This window comes from Hordeum vulgare, chromosome 7H (genome assembly GCF_904849725.1).
Source record: "Hordeum vulgare subsp. vulgare chromosome 7H, MorexV3_pseudomolecules_assembly, whole genome shotgun sequence".
Classification (NCBI taxonomy): domain Eukaryota; kingdom Viridiplantae; phylum Streptophyta; class Magnoliopsida; order Poales; family Poaceae; genus Hordeum; species Hordeum vulgare.
The window spans coordinates 48,495,963-48,511,324 of NC_058524.1; the positions used below are offsets into that span (position 1 = coordinate 48,495,963).

The 15,362-nt window shown below is 46.6% G+C and overlaps 1 protein-coding gene across 3 annotated transcripts; it reads left to right on the forward strand.

Annotated features, from left to right (window-relative positions):
* The first annotated feature begins 9,599 nt into the window (after positions 1-9,599).
* LOC123408040 lies at positions 9,600-13,585 on the forward strand. 3 transcript variants are annotated; one of them, XR_006612710.1, is made up of 3 exons: positions 9,601-10,938; positions 12,461-12,535; positions 13,065-13,585. XR_006612710.1 is itself a non-coding variant. In XM_045101257.1 (2 exons), the coding sequence occupies exon 1, from the start codon at positions 9,699-9,701 to the stop codon at positions 10,917-10,919; it is 1,221 nt and encodes a 406-aa protein (XP_044957192.1). In that variant the 5' UTR covers positions 9,600-9,698; the 3' UTR covers positions 10,920-10,938; positions 13,065-13,585. The 3 variants fall into 3 exon arrangements, 2 of the variants coding, with proteins under 2 accessions (XP_044957192.1, XP_044957193.1); XM_045101257.1 differs by lacking the exon at positions 12,461-12,535 and having other exon boundaries at positions 9,600-10,938; XM_045101258.1 differs by lacking the exons at positions 12,461-12,535; positions 13,065-13,585 and adding an exon at positions 11,238-11,426 and having other exon boundaries at positions 9,600-10,938.
* The last annotated feature ends 1,777 nt before the right edge of the window (positions 13,586-15,362 follow it).

The window sequence follows — 15,362 nt, forward strand, 5'->3', positions numbered from 1 at the left end:
GACGTTCGGACACACCATTACGCTGTGGTGTTCCAGGCGGTGTTAACTGTGAAACAATTCCACATTGTCTTAAGTGAGCACCAAACTCGAAACTCAGATATTCACCCCCACGATCAGACCGTAGGAACTTGATCTTCTTGTTACGATGATTTTCAACTTCACTCTGAAATTGCTTGAACTTTTCAAATGTTTCAGACTTGTGCTTCATTAAGTAGACATAACCATATCTACTCAAATCGTCAGTGAAGGTGAGAAAATAATGATATCCGCCGCGTGCCTCTACGCTCATCGGACCACACACATCGGTATGTATGATTTCCAACAAGTCACTTGCACGCTCCATTGTTCCAGAGAACGGAGTTTTAGTCATCTTGCCCATGAGGCATGGTTCACACGTGTCAAGTGAATCAAAGTCAAGTGACTCCAAAAGTCCATCGGCATGGAGTTTCTTCATGCGTTTTACACCAATATGACCTAAGCGGCAGTGCCACAAAAATATGGCGCTATCATTGTTAACTCTAACTCTTTTGGTCTCAATGTTATGTATGTGTATTATCACTATCAAGATTCAATATGAACAATCCTCTCACATTGGGTGCATGACCATAAAAGATGTTACTCATAGAAATAGAACAACCATTATTCTCTGACTTAAAAGAGTAACCGTCTCGCAATAAACAAGATCCAGATATAATGTTCATGCTCAACGCAGGCACTAAATAACAATGATTTAAGTTCATAACTAATCCTGATGGTAACTGAAGTGAAACTGTGCCGATGGCGATTGCATCAACCTTGGAACCATTTCCTACGCGCATCGTCACTTCATCTTTCGCCAGCCTTCGTCTATTCCGCAGTTCCTTTTTCGAGTTGCAAATATGAGCAACAGAACCGGTATCGAATACCCAGGCACTACTACGAGAGCCGGTTAAGTACACATCAATAACATGTATATCAAATATACCTGATTTTTCTTTGGCCGCCTTCTTATCAGCCAGATACTTCGGGCAATTGCGCTTCCAGTGACCCATACCCTTGCAATAGTAACACTCTGTTTCAGGCTTAGGTCCAGCTTTGGGTTTCTTCGTCGGATTAGCAACAGGCTTGCCGCTCTTCTTCGAATTACCCTTCTTGCCTTTGCCGTTTCTCTTGAAACTAGTGGTCTTATTCACCATCAACACTTGATGCTCTTTACGGAGTTTAGACTCTGCGACTTTCAGCATCGCAAACAACTCGCTGGGAGACTTGTTCATCCCTTGCATGTTGTAGTTCAACACAAAGCCTTTATAGCTTGGCGGCAGTGATTGAAGGATTCTGTTAGTGATAGCCTCTTGCGGGAGTTCAATCCCCAGCTCAGCTAGACGGTTTGAGTACCCAGACATTTTGAGCACATGTTTACTGACAGACGAGTTTTCCTCCATCTTGCAAGCATAGAATTTATCGGAGGTCTCATACCTCTCGATCCGGGCATTCTTCTGAAAGATAAACTTCAACTCCTGGAACATCTCAAATGCTCCATGGCGCTCAAAGCGACGTTGAAGTCCCGGTTCTAAGTCATACAAGACTGCACATTGAACTATTGAGTAGTCCTCCTTACGTGCTAACCAAGCGTTCTTAACATCCTGATCAGCCGTAGCGGGTGGTTCATCTCCTAGCGCAGCATTAAGGACATAATCCTTCTTCCCAGCTTGTAAGATTAGCTTAAGATTACGAGCCCAGTCTACAAAGTTGCTTCCATCATCTTTCAACTTAGCTTTCTCTAGGAACGTATTAAAATTCAGGATGACTCTCGCGTGAGCCATGATCTACAACACAAATATATTCAAAGTGGACTTAGACTATGTTCAAGATAATTAGAGTTTAACTTAATCAAATTATTTGCTAAACTCCCACTCAAAAAGTACATCTCTCTAGTCATTTGAGTGGTTCATGATCCACTTACACTAACTCAAGTCCGATCATCACGTGAGTTGAGTATAGTTTCAGTGGTAAGCATCCCTATGCTAATCATATCATCTATATGATTCATGATCGACCTTTCGGTCTCATGTGTTCCGAGGCCATGTCTGCACATGCTAGGCTCGTCAAGCTTAACCCGAGTGTTCCGCGTGCGCAACTGTTTTGCACCCGTTGTATGTGAACGTTGAGTCTATCACACCCGATCATCACGTGGTGTCTCAAAACGACGAACTGTAGCAACGGTGCATAGTCGGGGAGAACACAATTTCGTCTTGAAATTTTAGTGAGAGATCACCTCATAATGCTACCGTCGTTCTAAGCAAAATAAGGTGCATAAAAGGATTAACATCACATGCAATTCATAAGTGACATGATATGGCTATCATCACGTGCTTCTTGATCTCCATCACCAAAGCACCGACACGATCTTCTTGTCACCGGCGCCTCACCATGATCTCCATCAACGTGTTGCCATCGGGGTTGTCGTGCTACTCATGCTATTACTACTAAAGCTACATCCTAGCAAAATAGTAAACACATCTGCAAGCACAAACGTTAGTTATAAAGACAACCCTATGGCTCCTGCCGGTTGCCGTACCATCGACGTGCAAGTCGATATTTTCTATTACAACATGATCATCTCATACATCCAATATATCACATCACATCGTTGGCCATATCACATCACAAGCATACCCTGCAAAAACAAGTTAGACGTCCTCTAATTTTGTTGTTGCATGTTTTACGTGGTGACCATGGGTATCTAGTACGATCGCATCTTACTTACGCAAACACCACAACGGAGATATATGAGTTGCTATTTAACCTCATCCAAGGACCTCCTCGGTCAAATCCGATTGAACTAAAGTTGGAGAAACCGACACTTGCCAGTCATCTTTGAGCAACGGGGTTACTCGTAGCGATGAAACTAGTCTCTCGTAAGCGTACGAGTAATGTCGGTCCAAGCCGCTTCGATCCAACAATACCGCGGAATCAAGAAAATACTAAGGAGGGCAGCAAAACGCACATCTCCGCCCACAAAAACTTTGGTGTTCTACTCGAGAAGACATCTACGCATGAACCTAGCTCATGATGCCACTGTTGGGGAACGTCGCATGGGAAACAAAAATTTTCCTACGCGCACGAAGACCTATCATGGTGATGTCCATCTACGAGAGGGGATGTGAGATCTACGTACCCTTGTAGACCGTACAGCAGAAGCGTTAGTGAACGTGGTTGATGTAGTGGAACGTCCTCACGTCCCTCGATCCGCCCCGCGAACTATCCCGCGATCAATCCCACGATCTAGTACCGAACGGACGGCACCTCCACGTTCAGCACACGTACAGCTCGACGATGATCTCGGCCTTCTTGATCCCGCAAGAGAGACGGAGAGGTAGAAGAGTTCTCCAGCAGCGTGACGGCGCTCCGGAGGTTGGTGATGATCTCGTCTCAGCAGGGCTCCGCCCGAGCTCCGGAGAAACGCGGTCTAGAGGTAAAACCGTGGAGATATGTGGTCGGGCTGCCGTGGCAAAGTTGTCTCAAATCAGCCCTAAAACCCCACTATATATAGGAGGAGGAGGGGGAGCCTTGCCTTGGGGTCCAAGGACTCCCAAGGGGTCGGCCGAGCCAAGGGGGGAAGGTCTCCCCCCCCAAACCAAGTTGGACTTGGTTTGGTGGGTGGGAGTCCTTCCTTTCCTTCCCACCTCCCCTTTTTTTCTCCTTGATTTTTATTCCCAATGCGCATAGGCCCCTTTTGGGCTGTCCCACCAGCCCACTAAGGGCTGGTGCGCCACCCTCAAGGCCTATGGGCTTCCCCGGGGTGGGTTCCCCCCCCCCCCCCGGTGAACTCCCGGAACCCATTCGTCATTCCCGGTACATTCCCGGTAATTCCGAAAACCTTCCGGTAATCAAATGAGGTCATCCTATATATCAATCTTCGTTTCCGGACCATTCCGGAAACCCTCGTGACGTCCGTAATCTCATCCGGGACTCCGAACAACATTCGGTAACCAACCATATAACTCAAATACGCATAAAACAACGTCGAACCTTAAGTGTGCAGACCCTGCGGGTTCGAGAACTATGTAGACATGACCCGAGAGACTCCTCGGTCAATATCCAATAGCGGGACCTGGATGCCCATATTGGATCCTACATATTCTACCAAGATCTTATCGTTTGAACCTCAGTGCCAAGGATTCATATAATCCCGTATGTCATTCCCTTTGTCCTTCGGTATGTTACTTGCCTGAGATTTGATCGTCAGTATCCGCATACCTATTTCAATCTCGTTTACCGGCAAGTCTCTTTACTCGTTCCGTAATACAAGATCCCGCAACTTACACTAAGTCACATTGCTTGCAAGGCTTGTGTCTGATGTTGTATTACCGAGTGGGCCCCGAGATACCTCTCCGTCACACGGAGTGACAAATCCCAGTCTTGATCCATACTAACTTAACGAACACCTTCGGAGATACCTGTAGAGCATCTTTATAGTCACCCAGTTACATTGTGACGTTTGATACACATAAAGTATTCCTCCGGTGTTAGTAAGTTATATGATCTCATGGTCATAGGAATAAATACTTGACACGCAGAAAACAGTAGCAATAAAATGACACGATCAACATGCTACGTCTATTACTTTGGGTCTAGTCCATCACGTGATTCTCCTAATGACGTGATCCAGTTATCAAGCAACAACACTTTGTTCATAATCAGAAGACACTGACTATCGTTGATCAACTGGCTAGCCAACTAGAGGCTTGCTAGGGACAGTGTTTTGTCTATGTATCCACACATGTATATAAGTCTTCATTCAATACAATTATAGCATGGATAATAAACGATTATCTTGATACAGGAATTATAATAATAACTATATTTATTATTGCCTCTAGGGCATAATTCCAACATGGATCTGGATCTTCTCCATCTTCGTGAGCGCAAGCTGCCTAGGCGGAGCCGGTCGGTCTAAGCTAAAAGGTGGAAGTCCAGTGGCGGCATTCGGGCAAGCAACGTCCTGGCAGTAAAACCAAGTCGAGTGCGAGTTCCTAACGGATTCAGACAACTGAAGAGCGGGATAGCTACTTTTACTTTTCTTTTGGAAGCCTAAGCCTCCGCAGAGCTGGAGAAGGTGAGTCTTGTCATCCGACTGGCTAAGGCTTTTGATGGTTTGAGATCTAGCAGAGAAGATGTGCTTAAAGAGCCCCCAATGGGGAGGATAGCCGATAAAACACTCGCACAACACGACGACAGCAGAGAGATGAGCTATTGTGTTGGGAGGAAAATGGTGGAGCTGCGCCCCGAAGTGGTTCATTATACCTCTGAAGAAGGGATGAGGAGGCAGAGAGAAGCCTCGGTGCACGTGACTAAGCAGCAAGACGCGCTCCCCCTCCTGAGGCGCCGGCTCGGTCTCGCCCTCCGCCGGCAACCTCCACGTCTTGTGCACGATCATGCCGTGCTCCACCAGCTCCAGCATGTCCTCCTCCGTCACCGTGGAGGGGAGGAAATCCCCCTGGATCCAACCCGCCGGCAGTGCTCGCTGCCGCCGCTGAGCAGGAGCCGCCGCCTTCCCCTTCTTCTTCCGCGCCTCGAGCTTACTCGTCTGCCCCTTTGTCATGTTGGAGGTTGTAGATCCGCGGGGGAGAAGGAGAAGGAAGGAGCTTGAGATGCGCAGGAGGTGGCGAGAGAAGCGGGGCAAGTGCGAGCTATCAGGCGAGTGCAACGAAAAACGCTCACTGTAGAGGTTTAAATAAGGTTCCGACTGGGTCGCTAGCAGGTGGCCCCGAAATCTTATCCCCCGACCGGTTGCTGCGATATTAGTGGAGGAGATAAAGGCGCGGAAATCGAGGCGGCAGATACTACTCGATTACGATGTCGTCATCCCCGCTGGGCGCGCGGCAACCGAAATTTGAGGATCCCGGAAAATCCGCCGCTGTCAGTTGACTGGTCACGTCAAAAGATACCACGGAAGCACTCGGTCCCTGACGGTTCGTTTCACAAATACATCCACTCGGATCACTGGTCAAGAGGATAAAATGGATCGAGGCAAACAACGCCAAAGTCGCATCCGTACCAGTCGGATCCGTACTCCGAGCATCGCTTCGTCGTTCCAACCCCAATCCATTCGGGGACTAATGATGGGTTATAGTCCTAGGGTAGGGTCATAGGCCTGCCCTGTGGGTCCTACCCAAGGACTACCCTTCATAAGGGATAAGGCCCTTAATCAGTTCCGACTGAATTAAGGACTTCCCATCATCCAGTCGGTGACGATTCCTCCATCATCCAGTCGGAGATGAGCATTCGGAGCGTATCAAACTTACCGACTGGATTCCACTCTGTACATCGTAACCCCCCTGAAGGGTAACGGTCATACGTTTCCATGTACCTTTATTAGCATTTAAGACATACGTTACCTGTAACGTAGGCATTTATTCGCCACTACTCCACCCTTGTGCACCGAACCATTGTGAAGGGCAGCGCACTCTATATAAGCCGCCCTTCCCCACTGGTGCAGGGGTTAGCAATTCACTGTAATCCATATTCCACTCGACAACAAGCTCCCAAGAGCACTGAGACGTAGGGCTTTTACCTCCACCGTAGAGGGGCCTGAACTCATACAACCTCGCCGTAGCTAAGGCTCTGCCCATCCTTTCGTACCCTACACATCTACCGTCAGACTTATACCCACGACACCACTTTAATTGCCAACAGGTTTTAATTGCCACGTTGAATAGATGTGAGTGGATCAAAAAGTGTGAAACAATGCTCTACATCGAGGAGACACACGTGGGAGATGATACGAACCAGCGGCAGCAACCGTCCCTGCATCCGTGGCGGCTCGCGTGAAAATGAGGCCGATAAGCGTCCGTGGAGGCTCGCGTGAAAAAGAGGCCGGTCAGCACATCGTGGCGGCGGGCGGCGGCGCATGCAGGTAGGCTAGCTACGTGCATGCATGCATGCATGCTAGCTGGACATGTCGTGCATGCGTAACAGGCTTCTGTCGTTGCGGCGTGTGCACAAACCAATTCTAACCACGGCCCAACGGGCTAACCGCGGCACCATCCGCCGCGACCCCACTCATCAGGTCCAACGCGCGACACAGTCAGCGCGGCCCCACTCATCAGAGTTAACGGTCAAAGCACTGACCCGACGGCATCCACCGTTTGTGACCAGTTCTGAGGGTTTCGGCCAAGGGAGTGGGGAAAAGTGAGCAAAAGGTAACAGCGTGGGGATGGATGAGTATGGCTAAGGAACCAGGGGCATAGAAATAAAAATCCCTATTTTTAAATAGGCTTCTTTTTTTGTTATTGGGCCAAAACTTTGTTATTTTTGTACAGCTTACAAATTACATAAATGAAATTTCACTGATTTGTAATGAATACATGGAAGTTTCCACATAATTTTTTTTGATTTTTTTGAAACTTTTAAATATGTTTTTTGAAAAAAAAAATCAACAACCCTGAGCACCAAAACTTCACACTCCCAACTGTGTAGGCTTCATAATGATTATGTCATAGGTTTTGTGCCTTCACATTGCTTTGAACACATGGAGATAATCACTACAGAGTAGTGTAGACTTCACTCTTATGAAGCTTCTCACAACCTTATGTTAATTAAAACACATTGAAGGTAATCACCACATGGTGATGTAGACCTCGCAGTTGTGAACGAAATTTAATTCGTTGCTATAGTTGCCACCCATAAGTTGTGTTCAAAATTGAAGGTAGTCATTATGTCGAAACGATATAATATAGACATCACAATAACATTGGACAATCTGTAATTTAGCAGTCATTTGTCGATTCCTTGTGACAAATGTAAATTTGACATAGCCAGACAGTGTCATACACTTTGCTACCTCATGTTTCCAAACTTGCAAGCAAATTCCATATTGTATGCGAATAATGGAATCACACATTGCTTTGCAATAGTATTACTCATGTGATACAAATAAATGAGAAGTATGAACATACTTGTGCAACATATATGAGGACTTGCAGCCTCGAACAATCATTTTACATGATGTAAAACAATGCATAATTAATTATTATGCAATTCAGCAAGATCATATGGTCTATTATATATATTTGCTCTGAAGCCTAAGGCATAAACGCAAATAACAATAACCTTATGGTTAAATTGCTAAAAACAGCAGTGCAAAGTTCAATTAACCTCGTGACTTAATCATAATTTTCCTTAAGTTCAAAGGCTAATTTTTAAGATCTAAAACGCCTAAGTCTGAATCAGAAATTTTAGGGACTTACATCAAAGTTATCATAGAACACGAGGGCTGATTTTTAAAATCACTAAAGAAATAAGATTTTTCTTTCATTTTCTATCGGTTACATCCCCAAAGGGATTTCGTAACCGTCATATGAATTAGATCATGTATGTGGTTATAAGAAACGTAATTAGAACATGCCAATTAGTTGGACGTTGACCGAATGCATGCATACGTGCATATTTTTACTTAGAGTAAGTACAATATAGCTGAGTCAGCTGGTTATAAAGATTAAACTATTATATTTTTGTTTTGCTGGAAGAAAGAGAAGAGGAGAGAGAAGGTAAGTGGGCTCTTAGCTAAGAGCCAGCTCTAGTACGTGCTCCTAGGCATTTTGTGAGTATGAAAGGTTGGCCATATAATAAAAAAAGCAGTACACTTTTTTAATGAACTATTGTACATATTAACTATAAGATATACTATAGATGACATGACAATGGCTTATAGCCAGCAGCTGGCTATACTATTAACCATGCTCTTACGGGCGTAGCTGGCGGCCACATCGCCGACCTTACGCCGCTCACCGCTTTGCTTCACAGTTACCTACGCAGCATGCCACATCACCGTACCTCGCCGGGTAGAACCGATGTTACTTCAGTTGACGCCGTTGGCAGCCTCCATCGATACAACCTGAAGATCCAGGCCATGAGTTCATGCCCACCGCCTTGCCTTGTGCGTGGACCGGGCTGAACGCCGGCCGTGCGCCAGTCGTCTTCGCTGACTTCACATTCGATGGAATCGATTTGGATGAGCATAGATACATACTATCAAGACGAATAATCAGCCATTAGATGATTTGTTATTTAAATCATAAAAATCACGTTATAAAATCTTCAGATCAATCCCCGAACTGATCTATTACGATGTATGCTCTTATGGACTGCGTGGCGTCGTGGATGTGGTATCCTCCACGACACTTGGCCTTGCGCTTCACGCGGTGCCTGCGTGTGTGCTACCGTTGCGACCCAACGCCCCCAGAGGGCACCATCCATGGATAGGTTACGGCGCCTTCACGCCGGATAATCGAGGACGCGCCCGTGCCTTGCCGCCTGTCAGATTGTTGCCTTAGTCGTACATCTGCGCCACCGCACGATGTTGTGCGTAACTGTCGTCTCGGCTTTTTTTTTTTCCTTCAGTGGTAGAGACTATGTGTTAATAACGTGTTGAATTGTAAAAGCAAAGAGAGATAAATGAAGAGTCTAAATGATTCACTAGTCCATTGCAATGTGTTAGGAAGACATCTTTTTATATATATATAAGAGGAAGACATGTATTAGGAAGACATCTTTTTCCCAACACACACTTCTCCCATAAAATTGATCACATGATTTTCTAGACACAGACAATAAAAAAAGAGATAGTTGATGGGGCCTCCTCTTCCATCTTGGTTTGTCTTGAGTCCCCTCCTATCCACCTCCAGCCTCGAGCGACCTGCGCACGCTCGCCGGCCATGCCGCCGCCACTCTCCTTCCTCCACCCACCTCCCAACCCGCCTGTCCTCCACCCCTCTCCCTTCCACCACCACGCCCCCCACCGCCTCTCCCTCCGCGCCGACCCCCCGCTCCGAGCGGCGGCGGCGGCGGCATCCGATAACCCGTACTCGGCGGCGCCCACTGCGGTGGACGTCGAGATGTTCCGCGGCGGGGACGGCGTGTGGACGGCGCGGAACCCGACGGTGGTGGTGCTATGGGACCTCGACAACAAGCCCCCGCGCGGGCCGCCCTTCGAGGCTGCCACCTCCCTCCGCGAGGCGGCCTCCCTCCTCGGCCGCGTCGACTCCGTCTCCGCCTTCGCCAACCGCCACGCCTTCACCCACCTCCCCGCCTGGGTCTCCGCCGACCGCCGCGAGCGCCGCGCCCTCGACCGCGCGGAGCGCACGGGCGCCGCCGCCCCGCCCGTCCCCTACTCCTGCGCCGTCTGCGGCCGCCGCTTCCCCACCCGCCCCGACCTCGCCCGCCACTTCCGCCAGCTCCACGAGCGCGAGCGCAACAAGAAGCTCGGCCGCCTCCGCTCCCTCAAGGGCAAGAAGCGCCAGAAGTTCCGCGAGCGCTACATCTCCGGCAACACCAAGTACCAGGACGCCGCGCGAGAGCTCCTCACCCCCAAGGTCGGCTACGGGCTCGATTCCGAGCTCCGGCGAGCCGGCGTCCATGTCCGCACCGTCCCGGACAAGCCGCAGGCTGCCGACCAGGCGCTGAAACGTCAGGTGAAGCACGCCATTGCCTGCGGCGTCGACTGGGTCGTGCTCGTCTCCGATGACTCCGACTTCACTGACACGGTGCGCAATGCACGCGCTGCCGCCCTGAGGATGGTCGTGGTTGGGGACGGGTGCCGCGCGCTCGGGAAGGTTGCTGATATTTGGCTGCCTTGGGACAGCGTGCAAAATGGGGAGGTTGATGAGGAGATGATGCGGAGTGGGAAGGTTCCACAGTTTAGATATGAAGAGCACGATGAGCAAGATGATGATGATGAGTTCATAGTGGATTGGGATACGAATGAACTGGATGATGTTGTTGATGACATTGTTACAAGCAGGACCAAGGTGTTTGGTGCTACAACAATGTCTGCATTTGCTGAAGAGGACATTGTTGATGGTGTATTGGGGCTTCGACAGAAGGAGGATGACATGCTTTGGAGTAGAGACGACGAGGATGAGGATGGTTATTTGTGAGATTTGCACAGATTGGCAGGTAACAATTGGATATGTGTGCATGTTTCTTTTGCTTTTGATGCATATACAATGACCAGTCGGTCCTCTAGAAAACTAATGTAGGGTTAGTAACAAGATACTGAGCGGTGTGTGCATTTTGCTGATCTATGCATGTGTGTGCCTTGATCTTTGCAGATATATTTGATAATTGAGTTGAGCAAATATATCTTGTTTTGTTTTTTAGACTTTGAGACCCGAACTGTCTGTGTTGTCAGTAGAGTATTCTTATTAACATACATTGGTTATACAGGTTCATGACAATATTCTTCTCATTGTTAGGACCAACATATATGACCAAGTAGTCGAGTCATCATCATCGGTTCAGCACTGATCAATTTCGCCAACTTGGTGACACCGCAATTATCAGACTTGCTAGGCGGCAGGTTTTGTGAGGCGTTAGGAGGGAAGTCTCCAGACTGTAATGGTCAACTGATCAACGAGCCAATACCACTGGCTTGCGTTCTTGAATTCTTGTCATTTCTACAAGCACAGTCTGACTCCTGAACTAACTTTAGGACTGGAAGCTTGATTGCTTTCCTCAGTGCCACTGCCACTCTGCACACAAGTAGCCAGTAATTTCAGTATCTCTTGTTTCTGCACTTCAGAGCCACTTCTGCTTTTTCTGTTTGGTCTTGGATAATCATCCGTCCACCTTAATAAAGATGACATCATCATCCAATCATTCGTCCACTCTGACAATTAAACTGTACCTTTCACTTAACCCCTCACTACCCTTCTGACATGAGCATCATACCTTCAGCTGTCCTTTTTGTCAGTTCCATATAGTCACCTCCATAAGCAACATAGCCTGTTCACCACATTTTATAGAAACCCCTCCTCTATAATCATCAGCGTTGCTCAGCCTTTTGCTAGTTTTCTGCAGTTGGTATCCTTGATTTCTTTAATTATTTTCCCAAATCTCTGCAGCATGAGCAGCATCTTCAGTTATTAATACCAACCGAAATTGGGGGCACCGAACTCCTATTAAATTTCCTGCATAAAATTAATTTCCCACAAGGCTACCTCATGAGAAAATGTAGCGGGATGGCACTATAAGTCAACAAGGGATGGTAACTCGTATTACAATTAGTGGTGGCTTCAAGATTTTTGTAGGCTTCACAAGTCATTCAGTCTTATAGCTCTTCATTATCTGCATGCAGTCCTTTTCTCCTCAGGTGCTCTTTTGCTGGGCCTTCAGTTTATTGTTTTATTTAGCAGCCGTTATTATTGGCAAGCACCCATGGAATCTATGTTTGGGCTCATAACAGATTAAAAGTTGCTCCAGCTACTCAGCTAGAGCCTTGAGCACTATACAAGGATGTGTTGTAGAAGTAATCCATTACCTTCTGGGTGGAATTGCCACAACATGGGCATCCTTGCTGATTTTTTGGAACACATGCTTATTATCGTTTGGGGAAGTGTTGTACTGGAAAACAGGTTGGCAATATGTGTTCTATTTGTGTGTTGGGGAAAATGGCTAACTTGAGGTGCAAATTTTGCAGCATACTGAACTTGGGAGCCCATGGATTGTTCAGGGATCTTTGGTTCAAGAAGTATCAAATTCAATTTGAGAAACAGTAGGTTCCCCAAATCATTTATTTTCATGAAGTTTCAACTGCTATTTGAGAGATGGGAAACAGTAAGGCAGTGCCAAAACACCTATTTTAGAACTGTAACTCTGTCAAACCCGGAAACATGGTTAATAGAATTGTACTACCTCCGTAAACTAATATAAGAGCGTTTTGATCACTAATATAAGAGCGTTTGGATCACTTCTTTAGTGAAATCCAAACGCTCTTATATTAGTTTACAGAGGAGTACTATCATATCTGCTCAAGTCTTGTCCTATTTGCGTGGTGATTGTTTGGCTTGGATTGAATGTAAGTTTATAACCAAATGGCCCTCATGTACAGATGCGTTTAACCAGTCTTTGTCTCCCTACCAAACTCTTCTTGGTAATATAAGTACTCCAGCAACGAACCAGACACGGTGACATTCTGTCATGTGTGTCTTGTGGTGGTACTGATTTTTGTTCAGCAAAAATGTTCTACTAGGCCATAAGATCCCGTTAAAATCTTTCAGTCACTCGCTTATTTTGTTTTTCAGGATCATTGTTTCTCAAAGACCACCGAATTCAAATCTGAGGCATAACATCCATCGCCTGTGCATAACAAACACCCTGCTAGAGCAGTAGCTGGAACCGAAAGAAAGAACCGCATAACTGGATAGCCTTAACCAGGACACAAGTGCACCCTCGATGCAGTCTGGAGGAACAGAAAACAGCGTATATACGGATGGTGGGCAGGCGCTCCGTTGCAACACACACACACACACACACACACTTGAAGAGTGTCTGAAGGCTTGCAATGGGTAATGGCATGTCCTGCAAAGGGTGGGTGGCAATTTGGCATAGTGTGATGAGAGCATTGCTAAAAATGTAGATGCACTGTCATGAATGTGTGCGTTGAAGATTAGCCTGGAATTGTTAATGCAGTGAGTCAATGAATGTGTGCTGTTTACAGACATGATCTATGTTCTACAGATGGACTTTTGCTCTCTCTGTTCTTTCTGTATTATACTGTTATATATGTGCTGTGAGTTTCTGAGGAAAGATGTATTTGCAGTTTCTTTTTCCAGGGGGTACATGCAGTTTGCTTGACTGAAATGGCTGGTGCCCAATGGCTGTGCTCATAAGAACTGACCGGATTTAGGCAGCCTGAAACAGTACGACTAAGAAAAAGGAAAATCATCAATCTTTTAGGGGGTTGATTGATAGGGTCTTTGGGGGGGGGGGGGGGGGGGGGGTTTCTTATAAGAAGCACAATATAAGAGTATCTAAGACGAGTAATTCGCTTCTGAGCACGGGCTCAGATGCTCCCGCTGACGAAAAAATAAAAAGAAATGCTGAAAAAATCAAAAAAATCCATTTTTTTTAGTAGTAGACAATTTGATGCGCAAGGTCCGTTCCAAATTTCATATCATTTGGACATTCGAGCATCTCTCAGTAAAAAAGACAAATTGGGTCAACAAATTGTAAACAGTTAACCTTTTTCACAGACCTAGATTTTGTCTTTTTTGTTGAGAACGCCTCACATCCCCAAATGAACTCAAAATTGGAGCGGGCCTCGCGCATCTAATTATCTACCACATAAAAAAATTGGATTTTTTTGACTTTTTTTAATATTTGTTTTGATTTTTTCCGTCGACCCGGGTGCAGATGCACCCGAGAGCCAAAACGCCGCACCCTATCTAAGACATACTTCTTATATGAGCCTCAAATGTCTGGATTTACCGGCAGCCTTCATATTCATCCCATGATTTTCATTTACCATGAAATTTCAATGAAATTTAGTGAGTTTCATTAATTTCAGTAGACACTAAAATATTACGTTTCGTTTAAAATATTTCAGCAATTTCAGTAGTACACTGGAAATTAAATATTTTATAAAATACTTTTTGAAAATTTCAAATATTTAATTAATTCAAGTGAATATTTCGACCCTTTGGTCAAAATGCAAACTGAAATTACTGAATTTTAGTGATTTTCGTTGGGCTAAAAAAAATCTAAACTGAAATTGAAAACCATGATCCAGCCGGACGCGCCCGCCGTGTCGGACCCGACAGCCTAGTACCATCATAAATTGCATCAAATTCATCAAACCCTTCCTCCTTCTTCCGTCGTCCTCCAACCTTTCTCGTGCCTGAGCCCGAGTTGTCCGTCATCCTTGCTCCAAATGCTCATCTTCGATCCCGATCTCGCGGTCGTAGATGTCGTTCGGCCCGTCCCCGACCGCCGCGACGGAGACGCGGTCCGTCTCGTCGGTCGGTGTTCCTTCCTCGATTGCGTCTTGTAAGGTGGAGAACGTCGCTCGAAAGATGCGATGTCGTCGACAGCGAGAGATGAAGGCGACGACCACCGACAGCGAGAGAGGAAGGCGACGACGGCGTCGCAGGGGAGGTGCGGACATGCTTGAGGAGTTGTCTCCCGTGCGACGGCCGGAACCCCGCACCCCATCCATGTGAGCGTCGACGCGGACTACGCCGTCCGACGCCGTTGGGGCATAGGGTCTGACGCCGTTGGGGCATAGGAGGATTTGACGGCCAGCTGGGCCATTTTGGATAGCTTTTCATCACGCTCGGACATTAGTTTCATTTTGGCATGTTCAATTTATTAAACTATGATTTGATTTGCTTTATTTTGAACTGTTGAATTCATACAATTTATATTGAATAATCCACGTGCATGGATTCTATGAATTTGAGGATTGGTATTTGATGTATGTAGATGTGTGACACAACATATAAGGGGCCGATGGGGACTGTCCGCGGACATGTCCGCGGACGTAGGGGTGGGCGGATTTGCCATGTCCGGTTATAGATGCTCCAAGGCTTTGTTTGGCACTG

What these genes read in the sequence shown, in the direction of transcription:
- LOC123408040 (XM_045101257.1), top strand. Translation starts at nt 9,699, where the DNA reads ATGCCGCCGCCACTCTCCTTCCTCCACCCACCTCCCAACCCGCCTGTC.